Below are 22164 nucleotides of genomic sequence, written 5' to 3'. Positions count from 1 at the left end.
TTTTCCAGAAGAAAAACCACCTTAAAAACACGACACCTCAAAAAGAAAAAAAAAAAGAAAACTTGGAATATATTTGGAAAATAAAACGCTTGGAAAAATCCCCAAATAACGGAAACATCCCGAGGTTTGTTTTTTTTTTTTTTTTCTTAAGATAAAAAAATTTTTATTTCCCAGTCTTAGAAAGCTTTCCAAGCATTCCCAATGTCCCATAGAAACGTAGGAGAAACCTCTTCCCGCCAAAAAAATTCCAGAGGGGCGGAATACAAAACTATCCTGTGCACATTGTGCTTAAAGAGCCCTGCCCGGAGCATCCTGTAAACAAATTATTGCATATTTTCCATCGGGATCCTCGGGAAAATCCCGGGAAATCCAACAAAATCCCAGCCAAGCCACGCCCGGGGAGGAGGAGAACGGGAAGGGGAGGCTTCCTGGGAATTCCCAGATTCCAGGGAATTCCCGGGTTCCAGGGAATTCCCGGATTCCAGGGAGGGTTGTGCTTGTGTTGTTGGGGTGGGGGAGCCACGGAGAGGGGATCCCATGGGAAAAGCCAACGGATCTCCGGGTGAAAATCTGGGATCAAAGGTGATGCTGGTCCCAAAGATCTCTGGGAGTTTGAAGATGGAAAATGAACAAAAAGATTCCAAATTGGAATGAATTCCATGAGGATTTTGGGCACTGCTGGCACAGTCAATGATCCTCTTCCAATGCACAACGGAATTTCAGGAATTCCCATGGATTTACAGCTCCTGGTGAGGATTCCTGGAAGCTCCACCTGTGCTGAGGGTGATGGAAGGACAGGAGGGACAACCTTGGAATGCCCATCCCAAACTTCCAGGGGTGTCCATGGAGAGAGAGGGGATCCCATGGGAAGAGCCAAGGGATCTCCAGAGGAAAATCTGGGATCAAAGATGATCTTGGTCCCAAAGATCTCTGGGAGTCTGAAGATGGAAATTGAACAAAAAGATTCCAAATTGGAATGAATTCCATGAGGATTTTGGGCACTGCTGGCACAGTCAATGATCCTGTTCCAATGCACAATGGAATTTCAGGAATATCAGGAATTCCCATGGATTCTCCATGGATTTACAGCTTCTGGTGGGGATTCCTGGCAGCTCCACCTGTGCTGAAGGTGATGGAAGGACAGGAGGTGGGACAGGAGGGACAATCTTGGAATGCCCATCCCAAACTTCCAAAATGGGAAAATCGGCCACGCTCCAACCCCAGCATGGGCATCAATTCCCAAAAAAACCCAACCAAGAGGAATTCCGGCCTCTGTAAGGCACCAAAACCATCCTGGAGCAGCACCCAAGGAGCCTCTCCGGGTTTTCCAACTGGGAAAACGACGGAAGGGGGGAGGGATGGAGCGGATTTTTGGGAAGGAGCAGATTTTTGGGAAGGAATCCCAGGTTTGGGGTGGGTTCGTGTCCGTTGGGTTTCCATGGGCATGGAAAAAAAAAAATTTCCCCTCTGCTACCTTTGGTATTGGAATTTCTCCTCCGCCATCCATCCATCGGACGGACGGATCCGACCGGAGCGCGCGGATTAAAGCCGGGAAAAAGTCGCTCCAAGATCAGTGAGAAATGAAGGAAAAGCCTCAGGAAGTGAAAGCAATAAAAAGATGGAGATGGGTGTTGTCCAGGATTTTGGGATTGGGATCAGCCCCAACGTGGAACGGAAGCAGTGGGAATTCCCAAAGTCCAGCCACGCGTTCGGGATCAGGCGGCGGAGGGGGGGGGATCGTGGAATCATGGAATGGTTTGGTGGGAAGGACCTTAAAGCTCATCCCATTCCATAGGGAGCTTCCACTGCCCCAGGCTGCTCCAACCCGGCCTTGGACATTCCAGGGATCCAGAGGCAGCCACAGCTTCTCTAGGAATTCTCTGGAAAAAACTCTGGGATGGAATTGTTAAACTGCTGGATGGGCTGGAGCAGCAGAAGAATGAAAATTCCCAAATTCTTGAATTTCCTGAGGGACTCCAGACGAGCTCAGCAATTCCTGAAATGTCCCCAAAGCTCCAAGGAACGTCTTAGACGGAATTCCAAAATCCCACAGAAAACACGGAGCTCCAGGAAAAGGGATCCCAGCTCCAAGGGGACACCAGTGACCTCAACAAGGGATCCCAGCTCCAAGGGGACACTGGGATAAGGGATCCCAGCTCTGAAGGAATTCCAGTGACTGGGATAAGGGATCCCAGCTCCAAGGGGACACCGGTGACCTCAACAAGGGATCCCAGCTCCAAGGGAATTCCAGTGACTGGAAAAGGGGATCCCAGCTCTGAGGGGACACTGGGATAAGGGAAAGGGATCCCAGCTTCGATGGAATTCCAATGACTGGGAAAAGGGATCCCAATCCCAGAAAACACTGGAATAAGGGATCCCAGCTCCGAGGGGATACCGGGATATGGGATCCCAGCTCCAAAGGAATTCCAATGACCAGGGTAAGGGATCCCAGCTCCGAGGGAATTCCAGTGACCGGGATAAGGGATCCCATCTCCGAGGGGACACCGGTGCTGGTGAGCTGGGGCCGTGTGCTCCAAGCTCCCAGTTGTGCTTCCACGATGCCGGGCACGTGTTTTCCATGAAAAAACCCCTCCAGCTCCAGGATGTCCAGGCAGAGAACTGGCAAAAAATTCCACCTGCAGATTTTTCATCCCAAAAAAAGCGAATCCCAAGGAAAACCACCCCCCCCTTTAAAGCCACACTTTGCACTCCCAGGCTCCGGGTGATTCCCGTGGACGGCGCTCATCCCACGGGAGCTGCTCCAACACGGACACAAAATCCCAGTTTGAGAGGCCCTGGATGAGCTCTCCAGGCAGCGGCCGCGCTTCCAAGACTTCTATGGCTTCTGCAAACCTTTTCCTGGGAAAAGGCAAAACCAATCCCAACAAAACCCAAACCTTGACCTCCCAGCCGCGTCCCCATCCCAAACCTTCCCGCACCGGGCCGCGCCTTCCCCAGAGCAGTTTTAAGGCCCGACTTTTTGTTTTTGTTTTGTCCTGTTTTTTGAGGGGGGGAAGAATCCATCAAAAAAGCGTGGAAGGACGGGGTGGTGGGGTGGGGAGGGAAAAAAGAAAAAAAAGAAAAAAAAAAAACCCCAAGGAAACCTCAGTTGTGCTTAGCCCGGCCTCCTCGCAGGTAACTCTTCCACCTCTTGAGGAAGTCCTTGAAGAGCGGCGCGTCGTCGATGGAGCTGAGCAGCTGCAGCTGGTTGATGTGCGTGGTGTGGTAGTCCCAGCGCGCCAGGTTGGGCGCCGTGCCCAGCATGAAGTGCCGCAGGTCGTAGACGCTGCCCGAGCCGGTGTCGAAGAGCGGCAGCATGGCCTTGAGCGACTCCATGCCGCGCTCGTAGAGCAGCCGCGCCTCCTTGCCCAGCTTCTCGCCCGCCGTCTCCTTCAGGTCGTAGAGGCCGATCAGGGAGTACATGAAGCCGTTGAGCACGAAGGAGCTGGGCGTGGTGGGGTACTCCTCGTACCACTCGTGCCGGTTCATGAACACCGCCTTGACGCCGCGCTGCTCCGCCGGCAGCTTGAAGGGCGCCGTGGCCCGCAGCGCCGCGCCCAGGAACGCCGGCTCCTTGGTCAGCTGGTAAGCCCTGACCAGCGTGGACATGGCCTGGCCTTGCGCCATGGCCGAGTACCAACCCGGATCCAAGGATTTGAAGCCTTCCCCCAGCTTCCTGGTGACCATGATGGGCCAGCCGCCGCGCTCGTCCTGGTTGCGCAGCAGCCAGCGGCTGGCGGCGAAGAAGGCGGCCATGTGCGCCGTGGCCGATATGGTCACGTTGTCCAGCAAGCCGCGGCCTTTGGCCACCAGCCGCAGCACCCTCTTGGGCATGATCTTGGTCTGCTTGACGGCCTTGGTGTTGGAGAGCCCCACGCCCTTGCGCAGGTCCGTCAGGAGGTCCCGGGTGAGCGTGCTCCAGGCGGCGCGGGCGCCGATGCCGTAGAAGATGTCGCGGTCGCGCAGGGCGATGAGCTGCGTGCTGGACACGTAGTGCACGGTGAAGGGCTGGCTCCTCTCCGTCGTCTCCAGCACCACCGACACGCTGCCGTTGCCCAGCAGCTTCAGGTCGAAGGAGATGATGAAATCCCGGCCGTTGTTGAGCTCCAGGGAAACGCCCTCCGAGCTTTCTGAAAAAGCAACGGCCCCACCCCCGGGAAAAGCCCCCGTTCGGCATCGGAACATTCCCTGAACTCTCCAAAGATTTGGAGAGGATTCCAGAGGTCATTCCCCGCTCCAGTTCAGGAGGGATTCCCAAGATTTTAGGGCAGCCCTTTAGTAGTTCAGTGTTTCTCGGCTGTTGCACCTGATTTGATCCAGAATGAAGGACTGGGAATGAAAAAGACTGGAAATGGAAAGGATGGGGAATGGATAAGGAAGGAAGGATAAGGAATGGATAAGGAATGAAGGATAGGGAATGAAAAGGATCAGAAATGGATAAGGAAGGAAGGATTGTTAATGAAAAGGGCTGGGAATGAAAAGGACTGAGAATGAAGAGGATTGGGAATGAAGGATGAGGAAGGAAGGATTGGGAATGAAGGATTTGGAATGAAAAGGATTAGGAATGAAAAGGACTGGAAAAAGAGGGGTAGGGAATGAAGGACTGTGAGCGAAGGACAGGAATGAAGGATTGGGAATAAAGGATCAGAGTGAAGGACTGGGAATGAAAAGGATGGGGAACAAAGGCCAAACAAAACCCCAGCACCCAACAATTCCCACCCCCTGCTCCAGCACCCACCAGAATCCCCAACACCGCCCCACCCAGCAGAATTCCCAACACCTCTCCCCCAGCAGAATTCCCAACACCCACCTGGGCAGGAGAACTGCTTGACCGCGGTGAGCCGGGCCTTGTCCCAGACGGTGGTGAGGGAGCAGCCCTTGGGCACCGTCCACTCCCCGTTCCCGACGCCGTTCCCGACGCCGCTCCCGTCGCCCGCCGTCTCGTACACCTCCACGTGCGGCGCCTTCTCCGTCAGGTTCTTGCTGTAGTGGCTCAGCCCGTACTGGGCGATCTGGATGGGGTAGAAGTAGCCCTGAGGGCCCCACTGCGTGGAGAGGGGAACTCCTGCCCGGGAAAAAAAAAAAAAAAACAAAAAAAATTAGGAAAAGGCGTTGGAATGAGGGAGGAATTCCTACTCTGCGCCCCGGGATTCCGGGAGGTGCGGGAATGGGGTTTGAGGTGGTGCTGGTAGTCCTGGGGAAGGAGGGGTTGGGGGCTTTCCTGATAAAATCCAGAATTCCCTGGGTTTAGCTGGCAGAGGAATCCCTGGTGTGGTATTCCCGACTTTTAGGGGTGGGTGCAAGGGAATTTCAATCCCATCCCGTTCCAGCTCTTCCAAGGGCAGGGGGACACTTCCACTATCCCAGGATATTCCCGGGATCCAGGGGCAGCCACAGCTTCCCTGGGAATTCCAATCCCAAAAATCCCTGGTATTCCTCTGCTTCCCAGAAAAATCCCACCTTCCGCACGGCCGATGCACTTGACCCTGTCTCCATTCCCACACATTCCCAGCACCAAATCCAGGCCACTCTGCATTTCCACGATATTTTAAGGAGCACTCCCATAGGATTTTTGGGATCATCCCAATCCCAAAACCAGAGATTTCCCAGCAAACCCCACTTTCCACACCACTGATGCACCTGACCCTGTCGCAGACCTCGACACTGCCATTCCTATTCCTGCATTCCCAGCACCAAATCCAGGTCACTTCACACTTCCAGGATATTTTAAGCAGCAGTCTCATCAGATTTTTGGGATCACCCCAATCCCAAAACCAGGAATTTCCCAGCAAACCCCACCTTCCATACCGCTGATATACTTGACCCTATCACCATTCCCATTCCTGCATTTCCAGTACAAAATCCAGGTCACTCTGCACTTCCAGCCCGTTTCAAGGAGCACTCCCATCGGATTTTTGGGATCACCCCAATCCCAAAAATGGGGATTTCCCAGCAAACTCCACCTTCCACGCTGCTGATGCACTTGATCCTATCACCATTCCCACACATTCCCATCACCAAATCCAGGTCACTTCACACTTCCAGGATATTTTAAGGAGCAGTCTCATCAGATTTTCGGGATCACCTCAATCCCAAAAACGGGAATCTCCCAGCAAACCCCACCTTCCACACCGCTGATGCACTTGACCCTGTCGCAGACCTTGACACTGCCATTCCCATTCCTGCATTCCCATCACCAAGTCCAGGTCACTCTGCACTTCCAGCCCATTTCAAGGATCATTCCCATCAGATTTTCGGGATCACCCCAATCCCAAAAACGGGAATCTCCCAGCAAACCCCACCTTCCACACCGCTGATGCACTTGACCCTATCACCATTCCCATCACCAAATCCAGGCCACTCTGCACTTCCAGCCCATTTCAAGGAGTACTTCCATCAGATTTTCAGGATCACCCCAATCCCAAAAACGGGAATCTCCCAGCAAACCCCACCTTCCACGCCGCTGATGCACTTGACCCTGTCGCAGACCTTGACACTGCCATTCCCATTCCTGCATTCACAGTGCCAAATCCAGGCCACTCTGCACTTCCAGCCCATTTCAAGGAGTACTTCCATCGGATTTTCGGGATCACCCCAATCCCAAATCCGGGAATTTCCCAGCAAACCCCACCTTCCACGCCGCTGATGCACTTGACCCTATCATCATTCCCATCACCAAATCCTGGCCACTCTGCACTTCCAGCCTGTTTCAAGGAGTACTTCCATCGGATTTTCAGGATCACCCCAATCCCAAAAACGGGAATTTCCCAGCAAACCCCACCTTCCACGCCGCTGATGCACTTGACCCTGTCGCGCAGCTCCACGTTGTAGCCCTCGAAGGACATGAAGACGCCGTCGGGCCGGTACGGAGCGCGCTGGGCGTAGACCTTGGAATAGCTGTGGGAAAACTCGAAGCGCTCATTCCCGTCGGATTGGGCGATCCTCCCGTAAACCTGGAAGTATTTCTCCACCCAGCTGAAGGGCAGGAACACCTCGCTGCCCTCGCGCCGCCCCTTCACCGTGTGCTCCTCGTTGATGACGCAGTCGATCTCCTCGTACCTCGGCGCCGCCTTCCCGGCGCTTCCCGGAATTCCGGGGGCTTTGGGCTGGTCCTGGGGCGAGGCTTCCTCGCTGTCGGGGATCCTGGGGTGCTCCGGGGGTTTTGGGGGGGTTTGGGAATGGTGGGAGCAGCGGGTCCAGAGCAGCAGCGAGAGCAGAGCCAGGAGGGAGCAGAGAACCAGGAGAGCCTTGGAGCTGAGGCGGGCCAGGCAGCGCATGGTGCTGCATTCCTGGGGAAAAAAAAAAAACCATGGAAAAGTGTGGGATTAGGATGTGGATTTGAGATGTTCCGGATGGGAATGGTAGAGCATGGTGCTGCATTCCTGGGGAAAAAAAAAAAAAACATGGAAAAGTGTGGGATTAGGACGTGGATTTGGGATGTTCCCAATGGGAATGGCAGCACATGGTGCTGCATTCCTGGGGAAAAAAAAAACCATGGAAAAGTGTGGGATTAGGATGTGGATTTGGGATGTTCCCAATGGGAATGGCAGCACATGGTGCTGCATTCCTGGGGAAAAAAAATCATGGAAAAGCGTGGGATTAGGACGTGGATTTGAGATGTTCTGGACGGGAATGGTAGAGCATGGTGCTGCATTGCTGGGGAAAAAAAAAAAAAACATGGAAAAATGTGGGATTAGGACGTGGATTTGGGACGTTCCAGATGGAAGTGATCAGGCAGTGCATAGCAGAACATTCTCGGGAGAAACATGGAAAAATAAAGGATTATGACATGGATTTGGGATGTTCTGGATGGGAATGGCCAGGCAGCGCATGGTGCTGCATTCCTGGGGAAAAAAAAAAAAACATGGAAAAGTGTGGGATTAGGACGTGGCTTTGAGATGTTCTGGATGGGAAGGGCAGAGCATGGTGCTGCACTCCTGGGGAAAAAAAAACATGGAAAAAGATGGGATTATGAGATGGATTTGGGACGTTCTGGATGGGAGTGATCAGGCAGTGCATAATGGAACATTCCCGGGAAAATCATGGAAAAATATGGGATTAGGACATGGATTTGGGATGTTCTGGATGGGAATGGTGCCCCTGTCCATGGTCAGTGCCAACATTCCTGGGAAAAATATGGAAATGTGGGATTCAACCTGTGATAGGAACTCCAGGTATCCCAACAGAGCCAGGAATAAAAGGGAATGGGGGAAAGCAGCTCTGCTCTTACCTTAGGGAAAGGGAATTCTTGGAATTTTTGCAATTCTAGCGCATCCCGAACTTCCAGAGGCAAAAATCCCAGGATTTACGGATTCCTCTTGGGATTCCTGCAGGGAAAACCAGGAAAAATGGAGCTGAAGCAGGCCCAGATGGAGCTTTTCCTGGGTAATCCTGGTATTCCCAGGAAAATCCTGCAATTCCCAGGAAAACCCTCTGGTTCCTAAGGAAACCCTCAAATTCCCAGGAAAATCCTGCAGGAAAATCCTGTAATTCCCAGAAAAATCCTCTGATTTCCAGGGAAATCCTTAGAATCCCTGGAAAATTCTGGGATTCTCTGGAAAAAAATGGTATTCCTAGGAAAATCTTCTGATTCGCAGGAAAATCCTGGTATTCCCAGGAAACTCCTCAGGGAATTCCAGCAATTCCAGAGCCCATATTCCCGAATTCCAGAGGCCAAATTCCCGAATTCCACAGCCCTTATTCCTGCACTCCACGTTTCCCCAGTCCGCATTCCCACATTCCCAGCCCGTATTCCCAAATCCCAAATTCCCAGCGCTTCCGCTCCCTCATCCCAGGCTCTGGCAGCGACCCCGAGGCGGCCCCAGCACGCCCAGCCCCGCCAGCGCCGGCCGATCCCGCTGTCCTCTCTCTCTCTCCCCCCCTCTCCCTCTGCCATGATTCCCATCATTCCCGCCATTCCCGTTATCCCAGGAATTCCCGGGAATCCCGGCCCGCTCCTCACCTGCGCCCAGGGCCTGCCGGGCGGCGGAACCCGCGCGCGGGGCAGCGGGGGGAGCACGGAGGGGCCGCGGCGGGGCCCCGCCCTCGCGCCCCGCAGCCAATGAGAGCGCGCGGGGGGCGGCGCGCCAGCCAATAGGAAAGCGCGGCGCGTCGGTGCCGCCGCCACAACGGCGCCGGGTAGGGCAGGGCGGGGCGGGGCGGGGCGGAGGCGCCACCGCCCCAGCGGCTCCGGGGGCAGCGGGAGCGCTGCGGGCGCTGCTCCGAACCCCCGCGGCCGCTCCGGGACCGCCTCGGGCCCCGCTGGCACCGGCGCGGCCGCGGGGGAGCGGCGGGAGCGGCCCCGCCCCGGCTTCCCGCGAGAGCGGCGGCGGCCAATCACAACGGCGCGATTGAGGGGCGGGGCTTGAGGGCGGAGCGAGGCGCTGATTGGTTGGGGTGGCCACGCCCACATATCGGTCACGTGGAGAGGCCGCGTGAGGTGGGCGGTGCCGGCTTGGATCGCGCTAATAAGCGGGAGTTCATTAATCGTTAATTAATCATTAATTAGTAATGAATTAATAGTGAATGAAAGGAAACGGGTTCGGCCAGGCGGCTTTGCTGCCCTCAAGCTGTGCCAGGAGAGGTTTGGGAATATCGGGAAAATTCCCACCTGGAAAATTCCAACCTGGAAAAGCTCCAGCCGTGGAAGAGCTGCCCGGAAGGGCTGGAATCGCATCCCGGAGGGATTGGAACCCTTTGGATGTGGCACGTGGCTTGGATTCCGTCATCTCCAAGGGCTTTTCCAACAGAAACAATTCCACGATTCCAACCAGATTCCAAATCCTCCATCCCTAAAATCCCCCCAGCTCGGGATAAAGCTGGCAGAGCACCCCCCCTGCACTGGATGGACACAATCCAATCCTGATCCAACGCTAATCCCAGGAATTCTGCACCTTGCCCACCAGGAGCTGCTGCTACAGAGTGGATCCTAGGCATGGAAAAGGCTGGAAAAGCAGGAATTCCAAGAGGAATTGTTATCCATGGCCTCGCCAGCTCCTGATTCCTGTATTCCCTTGCTTTAACCAGGAAAACCAGTCCCAGTCCAGCACAGATTCCGGGTTGGAGTGAGCTGCACCTCTCAGACACCAATTCCCATCCCAGTTTTTCCAAGGAGCTGGAATTGCTTCTATCAGCCCCAATATTCCCATCTTTTCCTGATTCATTCCTCAGATCCAAAGGAAGCATTCCCACCTCTTTTATTCCTCAGATCCAAAGGAAACTTTCCCATGTTTTCCTGATTTATTCCTCAGATCCAAAGGAAACTTTCCCAAAGCCCCATCCCACCCAGCCCTAGTGGATCCGAGCTGGGATGCAGCGGGATCGGCTGCTGGACACAGAAGGGCAGGAAGGGCTCCAGCCACAAGTTTTCCTTGGAAAAGGTGGAGTTGAAGCTCGGGTCAGAAGTTTTCCTTGGAGAAGCGGAATCCGAAGGTCCGGCAGTGCCCGTGGATGACCTTGGCCAGCCCCGCGGAGCCGCAGAAGAACACCTGGACCTTCCCGCGCCGCTCCGCCGCCACCTTCCCCAGCACCTGGAACGGGACACGCTGGGATCCACTCCCTTCCAGCCCAGCCCATTCCATCACTCCACGATCCCATTCCGTGATCCCTGGGCTGGATTAGACAGTTGGAATGAGATGATCTTTGGGGTCCCTTCCAACCCAACCCATTCCATGATTCCGTGATCCCATTCCGTGATTCCATGATCCCATTCCGTGATTCCATTCCGTGATTTTTTGATCTCATTCCCCGATTGTCTGATCTCATGATTCAGTGATCTCATTCCATGATCCCAGTCCCTGATTCTCTGATCACATTCCATGATTCCTTAATCCCTGACCCAGACCAGAGGCTTGGAATAAGATCATGTTTCCATTCCTTCACAACCCATTCCCCGGTTCTCTGATCCCATTCCATGATTCCATGATCCCATTCCATGATTCCACGATCCCACTCCCCGATTCCATGATCCCACCCCCGGACTCTCTGACCCCTTCCTTGGCCCCCCTCACCCTCTCCACGCCCCCCATCATTCCCATTCCCTGGATCCGGGGATCCCGGTGGGTGTGGGATGTGGATCCTGACCTTGGCCCAGTCGGGGTGGCCGGGCTGGGTGCGGCTGCGGAGCCCGGAGATGGAATCCCGCTTTTCCTGCGCCGCCAGCAGGTCCAGGGCCAGCTGCAGCCCCAGCGCCTTCACGTCCCCCTTGCCCAGCGCCGAGGTCATGTACAGGTGCAGCTCCAGGAACTTCCCTGGAATTCCAGGGGTTCAGCCCCGCTCCAGGGCCTGGATTGGGGTGGGGGTTTTTCCTGGGAATGCTGCCGGACACTCCCGCTCACCTCCTGGCTCCAGCTCTGCCTGCTCCGACTCCAGCTTGGCCAGGAGGCCGAGGAACCACTGCAGGTGCTGCTGATCCCGCGTGATCCAGATGAAATCCACCTGGGAGCGCGGGAAGGACTCTGCTTGGGCACTTACCAGATCCCAGAACCAGATCCGAGCACCAGATCCTGGCACCAAATCTTGGAACCACTCCTGCACCAGATCCCAACACCAGATCCCAGCACCCATCAGATCCAGCCCCCATTCCCAATCCTCCCACATTTGAGGGATGTTCCCATCCCAGGGCAAGCCTGGATCCCACATTCCCTCCTGCTCCCGTTCCCACCTTCCGGAGTGTCATCTCCTCATCCCGCCGTTCCTCGCTCCAGGAGAAGTGGCAGCTGGGGCAGCTCTGCTTCCGCCGCCGGTACCTGCGCAGGGAGAGGCGCTTCCCGATCCTTCCTTCCCCTTCCTGCTCCTTCCCTCCTTTTCCTGCATTTTCCTTCCCATTCCTGCTTTTTCCTGCTCTTTTCTTCCCCTTCCTGCCTTTTCCTGCTCCTTTCTTTCCCTTCCTGTCCCTTCCTTCCCTGAATTTTCCTGCCCCATCCCTGCCTTTTCCTTCCCATCCCTGCCCCTTCCTGCTTTTCTGCTCCTTTCTTCCCCTTCCTCCCTTTCCCTTCCCCTCCTGTCCCTTCCTTCCTTTTCCTACCTTTCCCTGCCTTTCCTGAATTTTCCTGCCCATTCCTTCCCTTTCCTTCCCGGTGCCCACCCATGGCCAAGCTCCTTCCAGTGCCTTTCCCACACCCCAAATTCCCAAGGAAAATCCTGGCACCCAGGCAGGCCCCACCCGTGGCCGTGGGAACGAATCCCAAGGATCGAGGATTCCCAAATCCCTGGGATGTTCCCAGATTCCCAGGGACCCACCGGAACATGATGCTCTGCAGGATGGAGGCGAAGGGCGTGATGCCGATGCCGGCTCCGATGAGAACGGCGTGCTCCGAGCTGAAGATCCGCCCGCTCGGAGTTCCGTAGGGACCGTCCAGGAAACACTGGGAGACACCCAAAGTCCCAGACTCGGGATAGATCCGGCGGTTCCAGGTGCTGGAACAGCTCCCAGGCGGAGGAGAAGGGATCACGGGATTTGGGAATTCCCGGGGTTTTGTGGGAGCAAGGAATGGGTGGGAAGGACGGGAGTTTGGATCAGCCCCAGGTGGGATCATCCATGGACAGGGATACAGGGATGGAATAGCTGGGAATGTGGATGGAGTTGTGGGAACAGGGATACAGGGATGGTGAGAATAGGGATACAGGGATGGTGGGAACGTGGATGGATTGGTGAGAATGTGGATGGGATGGACAGAAACAGGGATGGGATCATGGATAGAGTGGTGGGAACAGGGATGTGGGGACGGTGGGAACAGGGATGCGGGGATGCTCAGGAATGCTGATCCCAGCCATTTCCCAGGATCCAGGAAAAGCAGGAACATCCTCACCTTGACGCTGCAGCTCCTTGGGGTCTCCCCAGGCTCGGAGCCCTGCGAGGAGAAGGGAGCAGTGACCATCCCCCTCTTCCCAAAAATTCCCAAAATTCCTTGGATTGGGGGCGTTTTCCCACTGGGCTGCGCACACAATTCCAGCTGCCAATCTCACAATAATATTCAAGGAATTTCTTTCCAAAGAGCTTTTTCAGGAGCTTTATCCCATTTGGGATCCACTCTCTGGTGGTTGGATCCCCCGGGATTGGGGCAGTGCTCACCCCCTGCTCCGGGTCCTTTCCCGGGAAAGCGGCTCCGGAGGCTCGGAATGCCGTCAGCTCCACGGCTCCATCCCTGCCAGAGGCCACGGATCCTTCCTGGGAACAACAGCCAGGAATCAGCACTGGGATCAGCAATCCCAGGGATCTGCTGGGCCTCCAGCAGGGTCACAGGAATTCCCATTCCATGGAGCACGAATTCCTGTCAATCCCAAATCCCACCATCCAATCCATCCATCCATCCCAAATCCCATTCCATGGGGTACAAATTCCCATCAATCCCAAATCCCATCCATCCATCCCAAATGCCATTCCATGGAGCACAATATCCCATCAATCCCAAATCCCATTCCATGGAGCACAAAATCCCGTCAGTCCCAGATCCCACCATCCCATCCATCCCAAATCCCATTCCATGGGACAAAAATTCCCATTCCGTGGGACACAAATCCTTCAAAGCTGGACAAGCAGGGAATGTTCATCCCGAGGGATTCCCTTGCTGTGAACTGGGATGATCCCATGGGATCCATCCCCATCCAGCTGCCCCCATCCCTGATCCCAATCCCACAATCCCACCTGTTCCCAGTGCCGGCTCCTCCCGGGTGGATTTGGCTCCGGGCCGTGCAATTCCAGCTGCTGGAAGTACTCGTAGAGCTTGGTGGTCCATTGGCCCCGCGCCCGGATGTGCAGCCAGAGGGTTTCTGTGGGAGAAATCCCAAAATCCTGGAATTCTCGGGATTGGGAGGAGCTTCAAACCCAACTCATCCCATGGAAGCGCCTTCTATAGCCTGGCTTGATCCCAGCCCCATCCAAGCTGGAAAAACAGATCCCAGGGATGGGAAAGAGATCCTGGAGATTGGAAACAGATCTTGGGGGTGGGAAAGAAATCCTGGGAGTGGGAAATCAGATCCCAGGGATAGAAAACATTCCAGGGATGGGGAAAACAGATCCCAGGGATGGGAAACAGCTCTCAGGGGTGGGAACATTCCAGGGATGTAAAATAGATCCTGGGGATGGGAAACATCCCAGGGATGGAAAAGGAGATCCTGGGGATGGGAAACAGATCCCGGGGCTGGGAAACAGCCCCTGGGGGTGTTAAGGGAAAATTCCAGGGAAATCACGGCACCTGGCTGCTCGGGAGCGCTGCTGATGGAGAAGGGATGCCACTCGTAGGCAGCGATGGCCGGGATGTTCAGGTAGACGTAATCCCCCGGCTGGAAGCGGAAGGATTTTGGCCTCTGGATCACCAGGTGGGTCACCTGCGGGAAAACGGGAGCAGGAAAACCGGGAATGTCCAAAGGATCTCTTCCACTGCTTTCCGTCACGGGAAGTGCAGCGGAAATTCCGGGTTCTGGCTCCCGTGGGGTTTGTTCCCCATTCCCAGTTCAGACTGGGCTCAAACGATGGGATTTTGGGAAAACATTCCGAGTTCCAGGAGTTTCTGCTCCGCTCTGGTTGTTCTGTGAGTTTTCATTGGAACAAAAACGGGGAAAAGGCTTGGAAATAAAGGAATTCTTTCGCCTCCCGCTGCAACCTCCAGCTTTTCTGTGTTTGTTCCTTCATTCCAAGGGTCCCAGGAGGAGGTGGGAGAGTGGGATTTGGGATGTTTGGGATGTGGGACAATGGGATGGACGGGATACAGGATGTTTGGGATGCATTCCCACCTTGGAAGGCAGCAGGTTGGTGGGATTTGAGATGTTTGGGATGTGAGATGGTTGGGATCTGGGATGGATAGGATGGTGGGATTTGGGAGGTTTGGGATCTGGGATGCATTCCCACCTTGGAGGGCAGCAGCCTGGCCTCCAGGATGTGCAGGTCCCCCGCCCGGCGCCACACCCAGCCCAGAACCTTCTCCAGGAAAAACAGGGAGCCGGGAATCAGGAACCACTTCCAGAAGTGGGGACCGTGCAGGAGCAGCAGGAACCACACGGAGATGTAGGACAGGTGGCTCCAGTAAAAAACCTGGGAATGGGAATTGGGATGGGAATTGCTGGATCCAAATGGTTCTTCCTGGTGGGGCTGTCTTGGTATCCCAGTGGGAAAAGGGAGCCCAAGGGAATCCTGGAATTGCTGGGATTTGGCTTGGAAAGGACCTTAAACCCATCCACTTTCCATCCCAACACCTCCCACTATCCCAGGGACACCCCCAGGGATCCAGCAGCAGCCACAGCTTCTCTGGGAATTCCACTCCAGCTCCTCCCAGCCAGGAATTCCTTCCCAGTATCCCCGGATTCAGGGATATTGAATATATGAATATATATATGGAAAATATATGTTGAATATATATAAATTGGGAGGATTCCCTGTGCCACTGGGAAACCATTCCCTGCATCCCGTTGGGAAGAAAATCCCAAGAACCCCCAAACTGCCAGTGTGGGGCACCCAGTGGGGGCTCTCAGGGACAACCCTGGGCGTCATTCCAGCCGGGAATTCCCATGGGATCACCTCGAAGTGGCCGCCGCGGCGCACGCAGGGGCTGGAGCAGAGGAGCATGGCCAGGAGCAGCGCCAGCAGGGCCAGCCCGGTCTGCGGGGCAGTGCCCGCCACGCCGCCCGCGCCCGCCCGCGCCCGCCGCACGTACTCGCCCAGGGCCACCTGCCAGTCCCGCCGGGCCAGCCCTGGGGACAGGGACACAGCTCAGCACCGCCACGGGACACCCCCCTGCTGCCCACCCGGGAATGCCCATTAATGAATTCCTACCTGGGAATGTCTGTCCTGGAGTGCCCACCCTGGAATGCCCATTCAGGTATGCCCATTAAGAAATTCCCACCCGGGAATGCCTGTCCTGGACTGCCCACCCGGGAATGCTCGTTAAAGAATGGCGGTCCGGGAATTCCCACCTGGGAATGCCTGTCCGGGAGTGCTCATTAAGGAATTCCTACCTGGGAATGCCTGTCCGGGAGTGTCCACTCGGGAATGCCTATTTGGGAATGCTTGTCTGGGAATTCCCGTTCGGGAGTTCCCATTAATGAATTCCTACCTGGGAATGCCTGCCCGGGAGTGCCCATCCGGGAATTCCCATTAAGGAATGCCTGTCCAGGAATGTCTGTCCAGGAATGTCTGTCCAGGAATGCCTACTTGGGAATGCCCGTTCGGGAATGCCCACTCGGGAATGCTTGTCCGGGAGTGGCCAGCGGGGAATGTCTATCAGGGAATTCCCATTAAGGAATGGCCCCCCCGGGAATGCCCCGGACCTGCCCAGAGCCCGGCCCGTGCCTGGCACCGCGTCCCGGCTGTCCCGGGGGTGCTGGCACGGGGAGCAGAGGTGGCTCCTGAGGGGAGAGAGCCCCTGGCACCCGCTCCGGGATGGGGATTGGGAATGCCGGGGTTTGGGAATGCCGGGGTTTGGGATCCCGCTCGGGGCAGCGGCAGCTCGGCTGCCCGGCGGGAGCCGCTAGAGGGGGATCACAGCCCGCGGCTGCTGCGCCCGCCCCGTGCCCTGTCCCTGCCCTGTCCCTGCCCTGTCCCTGCCCTGTCCCTGCCCTGTCCCCTGTCCTGTCCCTGCCCTGTCCCTGCCCTGTCCCCTGTCCCTGCCCTGTCCCCGCCCTGTCCCCTGTCCCTGCCCTGTCCCCTGTCCCTGCCCTGTCCCCTCGGCACGGGCACCCCTTTTCCAGGGCATCTCCTCCTCCTTGGGACACGGGCACCCTTCTTTGGGATCCCGGGACATGAGACATCCCATCTCTGGGATCTCAGGACACGGGAGATCCTCCATCCCTGGGATCCCGGGGCACGATCCCAAATCCCCAGGATCCCGGCACACGATCCCCCATCCGCGTCCCCGTGTCCCCGGCACTGACCCACGTGTGCCAGGTGTGCCCCCGCGTGCGCGGTCGCCAGGGCCAGCACCAGGTGTGCCACCCGCTCGTGGCCCCGCACGTGCAGCTCCAGCGGGAAAAGCGCGGCCAGCGGAGAGCGGCGCAGCCAGGTCAGGGAGCGGCGCAGCACCAGAGCCTGGGGACAGCGACAGGGGACAGGGGGTGAGGGCAGGGACAGCGACAGGGGACAGGGACAGGGGAGAGGGGACAGGGGGTGAGGGCAGGGACAGCGACAGGGGACAGGGACAGGGGTTGGGGACAGCGACAGGGGACAGGGACAGGGGACAGGGGGTGAGGGCAGGGACAGCGACAGGGGAGAGGGACAGGATGACGGACAGTGGGGACAGGGGAGAGGGCGAGGGAGGGGACAGGGACAGGAGAGAACAGGGGCTGAGGGCAGGGACCAGGGGACAGCGATGGGGACAGGGACGAGCAGGGGGCGAGGGGAGGGGCCAGGGCAACCGGAGATACCGGAGGGTGGCAACTGCAATTGTGGGGGGCAGTGGGAGAGACCAGAGGGAATGGGAAATGTTGGGGTGCAAATGGAAATTCCAGAGGGAATGGGAAATGCTGGGGTGAAATCTGCAATTCCAGGAGGAATGGGAAATGTTGGGGTGAAATCTGCAATTCCAGGAGGAATGGGAAATGTTGGGGGACCATGGAAAACGCTGTGGACAACGGGGAAACTTCAGGCCAGCATCCCTGGGATACCCCGGGATGCTCCCACCCTTCCCGGCTCCCTCCCGGCCGTGTCCCCCCGGTGTCCCCCGGTGTCGCGGGCCACTCACGGCCAGCAGGGCGCAGTTGAGGTTCAGGCTTTGCCCGCAGCCCCGGGCCAGCGCCAGGGCGGGGCCGCGCTCGCGGTGCCCCAGGGCCCCCAGGGCGAGCAGGAGCGCCGAGATGGCGACCCAGGCCCCCAGGCAGCACAGCCCGGCCCGCTGATCCCTGCAGGATTCCCGGGAAAAGCAGCACAGCCCGGCCCGCTGATCCCTGCAGGATTCCCGGGAAAAGCAGCACAGCCAGTGCCCAGCGGGACTGGGAGGCTTCAGCCAGCTGGCAGCACTGGGAAAATGGGAATGGGGGGTTTGGATGGGAATGGGGAAGCTGGGGAAGTACCCAGCCCCATAGCCAGAGTAGCAGCATCCCTGTATCCATTCCCGTGTCCATCCCAAAATCCAAACCCTTCACCCATCCCAAATCATCCTAAAATCCAAACCCTGTCCCCATTCCAACCCCTTCCCAAATCATCCCTGCACCCATCTCAACTCCATCCCAAAATCCAAACCCATCCCTCATCCCATCCCAACCCTCTCCAGCTGCTCCCAGCCCCACTGCAGGCTCCCCATGGAATCCTTTCCCGGAAATCCCAGCTCTCCCCTCCCCACCTGATGCTCAGGTTCTCCAGGAGCTCTGGGAACGCTTCCAGCTGTTCCCGGAGTTCGGGGAAGGTGATGGAGCCGCTGTGATCCCGGTCCAAGGCCTGGAGCAGGGCCTGGCTCAGGGCTCCGAGCCGCTCCTCGGGAAGGGCCAGGGAGCTCTCCCGGAGACACCCCCGGAGCACCTGGAGCAGCTCCTCGGCATCGATGGAGCCGCTCCCTGGGAAAGCGGGAGAATCCCGATATTCCAGAGCCCCACGGAACCGTCTCCATCCCGATATTCCACAGCCCCATGGAACCGTCTCCATCCCGATATTCCACAGCCCTGTGGCATCGCCTCCATCCCCATATTCCAGAGCTCTACGGAATCATCTCCATCCCGATATTCCACAGCCATCCCAGTTTTCCAATCCTAATCCAGGAATTTTACTCAAAGCATGGAAAATCCTGGGTGGTTCAGGATCTGCTCCCTGGGAAATCAGGAGGATCCCGATATTCCACAGTCCTATGGAGCCATCTCCATCCCAATTTTCCAGTCCTAATCCAGGAATTTTTCTTGCAGGGAGGAAAATCCTGGATGGGTCAGGATCTACTCCCAGGAATAAATGATTGGATAATGGGAATGGCATCCAGGGAAATCCTCAAGTGTGACCAACGGGATCTTTGATTTCCAGCTGGAATTTTCCCATTCCCACATTTCCATGGAGCAGCCTCATCCCAGCCAAACCTGGATGCTCGGAGAAGACCAAATCCCAAATTTCTCCCCCAAAAAAACCCCACGAAAATCCCGTTTTTCTCCTCTCACCATCCACATCGTACACCTGGAAGAGGAATTGGAGCTTTTCCATGGAATTCCCATGGAGCAGCCGGCGCAGGGATCCCAGCAGCTCCTCCCGGCTCAGGGAGCCGCTCCCGTCGGAATCGAAGAGCGCAAAAAACCTCTCGGCAAAGAAGGACTGCGGGAAAAACGGGAATGTTCCCATGGAGCAGGGAATTGGGAATGTTCTCATGGAGCAGGGAATGTTCCCATGGATCAGGGAATCAGGGAATAGGGAATGTTCCCATGGAGCAGGGAATTGGGAATGTTCTCATGGAGCAGGGAATGTTCTCCATGGATCAGGGAATCAGGGAATAGGGAATGTTCCCATGGAGCAGGGAATTGGGGAATTGGGAATGTTCTCATGGAGCAGGGAATGTTCCCATGGAGCAGGAATCAGGGAATGTTCCCATGGATCAGGGAATCAGGGAATAGGGAATGTTCCCATGGAGCAGGGAATCAGAGAATGTTCCCATGGAGCAGGGAATTGGGGAATTGGGAATGTTCCCATGGAGCAGGGAATCGGAGAATCAGGGAATGTTCCCCATGGATCAGGGAATTCTCACTGATTCTTCCTCTCTTCCCATGGGTCCCATTCCCTCTTCTCACAGATCCCTCTCCCCTTTTCCCAGGAATCCTTTTCCCCAGGAATCCCTCTTCCCACGGATCCCACACCTCCTTGACCTGCAGGGCGGATTTGAACTCTTCCAGGCTGATTTCCTTCTCCTTCCCAGCGACATTCCCGAACTGTTTGCTCACCCAGCGCAGCCACTCCGCGTCTGCCGCTGCTCCCATGGCTCCGGAGCGATCCCTAAATCCCAACATTCCCTTTGGGGAGCTCCCAGCCCCATTCCGGAGAGTTCCTCACATGGAGCATCCCAAAGCTGGATCCTGCAGGGATCAGCCGGATTCCGACAGCGCTGCCCGCCCGTGGAATCCCAGATTTCCATGGAGCTGCCAAGCCCAATTCCTGGGATAATCACGGGGCTCACACAGCCCTTGGGAGCATCCCTGGGGATTCCTTTTTCCCAGAAAAGCTGAGCAGGGATCCTCTCCCATTCCCATTCCTATTCCCATTCTCTCCTCTCCCATTCCCATTCCCTCTTCTCCCATTCCCATTCCTTCCATTCCCATTCTCCCTCTCCCATTCCCTCCAAAATTCCTCCAATCCCCCACACTCCATGAAATCCATCAGCACTTCCCAACATCCCAGATTTCCCCAGGATCCAAAGGAATTCCGACTTCCAGGAGCCTTTCCCCATCTCCGACCTCTCCCGTTCACCTCCAAGGGATCCGGGACGACTCCAAAGGGAAATCCTGGAGAAGCCCGTGGCGTTCCCAAGGAGCTGGATGGATCCAGCTGGGATTTCCTGCTGGAATAAATCCCAAATCCCCACTCCTGCCTCATTCCCATTGGCTCTCCTTTCCCAAATCCCGCCCAGCCCCGTGGCCCATCCCGATCCCGCTTTTTCCAGCTGGTGTTTATCCCTCTCCCAGTTCCCTGTCCCATCCATCCCTCGGGAATTGTGTTCCTGCCGAATCCAGCTGGAGCCGCCATTCACGGGGCTCCATTCCCGAATTCCTGCCCGTCAGGAACACACCGGGAATGTCTTTTCCAGCTTCCAGCCTTTTATTCCCTCCGGAAGAAATCCGGCTGGGACGAGGTTGCCATGGGAATGTCAGGAGCAGATCCAGAGATGAAATATTCCCGATTCCCACACTCCAGAGGCAGCTGAAACCCCGGATCCCAGCGGGAATAACTGGGAGGAACTGCTGGAGCACAAAACTGGATCCCGAAAAATTCCAAACATTCCCATAATTACGGGACAAACGGGATAAAATCCAGCCATCCCCCCCCCCCCCCATCCCAAATCCACCTTTTCCCCTTCCCAAATCCAGCCTTTCCCCCCATCCCTAATCCATCTTTTTTCCCATCCCAAATCCAGCCCTTTCCCCCTATCCCAAATCCAGCCCTGTCCTATCCCAAATCCAGGGTTTTTTCCCCATCCCAAATCCAGCCCTTTTCCTGGGATCTCCACATTTTTATCCCGCTATTTCTTGAGATCCCAAAGGTTTTTCCTGGGATGGAGCCGATCCTTTTCCAGCTGTGTTGTATCCAGGTGCATCCATAGGGGAAAAAACTGGGAATTCTGCTCCAGGTGGGATTTGGGGCTCCAAGGAATGGGAATTCCAGGTGGGAATGTTGGGAACGGGAGCTGCATTCTCAAATTTTCCTTGGATTCTGTGGGATTTGCTCATCCTGAGGAATTCAATCCCTGTTTTTTACAGGAAACCTGCCCTTAATTCCCACATTTTCCCTGGATTCCATGGAATTCCCTGATTCTCCATGGAATTTAATCCCTTTCAATCCATTTTAGACTGGAAACATCCTCCACATTCCCAAGTTTTCCTCGGATTCCACAGAATTTCCTCATCCTGAGAAATTCAATCCCTGTTTTTTTTACAGGAAAACGCCCTCAGTTCCCAACTTTCCTTGGATTCCGTGGAATTTCTTCATTCTCAGGAGTTTTATCCCTTTCCATCCCTGTTTTTTACAGGAACCACCCCCAATTCCCAACTTTTCCTTGGATTCCGTGGGATTTCCTCACTCTCAGGAATTCCAGGAGCTCTTCCCAAATCAGGAGCCTCTGGAAGCAGCTCCTACTCCAGGAAATCCTGGAAAGGAGGGAAACTCAACATTCCCGTGGGATTTATAACTGGAAAAAAAGGTGGGAATGGGCAAAATTCCCAAAAGGAAAAACCTGGAGTGAAATTCCTGGAAAAACAGCCAGGGAAAAAAACCTCTGGATCCATCCCAACGTGCCAGGATTGGGGCAGAATTCCCAAATTTTCTGTTGCCCTGGAATCCTCTTGGGGGTTTTTGGGAATGGCTCCATCAATCCTGTGGGTTCTCCTCCAGGAAAATTCCTTGGAATTCTGCCATTCCTACTTTTCCCTTTTTTTCACCTCACTTCCAAAATATTTTTTATCCTTCAATTTCTTGGAATTCCCTGGAAGATTTTATCCCAAAAAATTGTGGTTTTCCACTTTCCCCCCCTCCCATCTTTTTTCCTTCCATTTATTTTC

The 22164-nt window shown here is 55.8% G+C and overlaps 2 protein-coding genes across 3 annotated transcripts; both read right to left on the bottom strand.

The window, feature by feature from the left end:
• Positions 1–49: 49 nt before the first annotated feature.
• Positions 50–9038, bottom strand: GLCE (glucuronic acid epimerase). Of its 2 annotated transcripts, XR_015806606.1 has the most exons (6): positions 8963–9038; positions 8231–8327; positions 6782–7289; positions 4811–5065; positions 2217–4130; positions 50–2106 (listed from the first exon to the last, which is right to left on the bottom strand). XR_015806606.1 is itself a non-coding variant. In XM_088172742.1 (5 exons), exons 3-5 carry the CDS (start codon positions 7275–7277, stop codon positions 3106–3108), a joined length of 1776 nt encoding a protein of 591 aa, XP_088028868.1. In that variant the 5' UTR covers positions 7278–7289; positions 8231–8327; positions 8963–9038; the 3' UTR covers positions 50–3105. The 2 variants fall into 2 exon arrangements, 1 of the variants encoding a protein (XP_088028868.1); XM_088172742.1 differs by having other exon boundaries at positions 50–4130.
• Positions 9039–10131: 1093 nt separating this feature from the next.
• Positions 10132–20917, bottom strand: NOX5 (NADPH oxidase 5). Its single transcript, XM_088172813.1, has 18 exons — positions 20347–20917; positions 19753–19888; positions 19066–19216; positions 18270–18480; positions 17673–17946; positions 16871–17020; positions 16148–16316; positions 15515–15687; positions 14849–15031; positions 14196–14328; positions 13646–13770; positions 13073–13168; positions 12810–12851; positions 12241–12365; positions 11663–11747; positions 11337–11436; positions 11083–11249; positions 10132–10529 (listed from the first exon to the last, which is right to left on the bottom strand). The coding sequence occupies exons 1-18, from the start codon at positions 20589–20591 to the stop codon at positions 10398–10400; spliced, it is 2697 nt and encodes an 898-aa protein (XP_088028939.1). The 5' UTR covers positions 20592–20917; the 3' UTR covers positions 10132–10397.
• Between the last annotated feature and the right edge of the window lie 1247 nt (positions 20918–22164).

This window comes from Sturnus vulgaris, chromosome 13 (genome assembly GCF_052056855.1).
Source record: "Sturnus vulgaris isolate bStuVul1 chromosome 13, bStuVul1.hap1, whole genome shotgun sequence".
NCBI lineage: Eukaryota > Metazoa > Chordata > Aves > Passeriformes > Sturnidae > Sturnus > Sturnus vulgaris.
This window is presented reverse-complemented; position numbering and strand designations above follow the sequence as displayed.

Coding starts and splice junctions, on each gene's coding strand:
- NOX5 (XM_088172813.1), bottom strand. CDS start 20,591: ATGGATGGGACAGGGAACTGGGAGAGGGATAAACACCAGCTGGAAAAA. Junction 18,481..19,065: donor CCAGGTGTACGATGTGGATG/GTGAGAGGAGAA, acceptor CCGCTTTCCCAG/GGAGCGGCTCCATCGATGCC. Junction 15,032..15,514: donor GCCGCGGCGGCCACTTCGAG/GTGATCCCATGG, acceptor TCCCATTCCCAG/GTTTTTTACTGGAGCCACCT.
- GLCE (XM_088172742.1), bottom strand. CDS start 7,277: ATGCGCTGCCTGGCCCGCCTCAGCTCCAAGGCTCTCCTGGTTCTCTGC. Junction 5,066..6,781: donor GTGCATCAGCGGCGTGGAAG/GTGGGGTTTGCT, acceptor TTTCCCGGGCAG/GAGTTCCCCTCTCCACGCAG. Junction 4,131..4,810: donor CAAGCAGTTCTCCTGCCCAG/GTGGGTGTTGGG, acceptor TTGCTTTTTCAG/AAAGCTCGGAGGGCGTTTCC.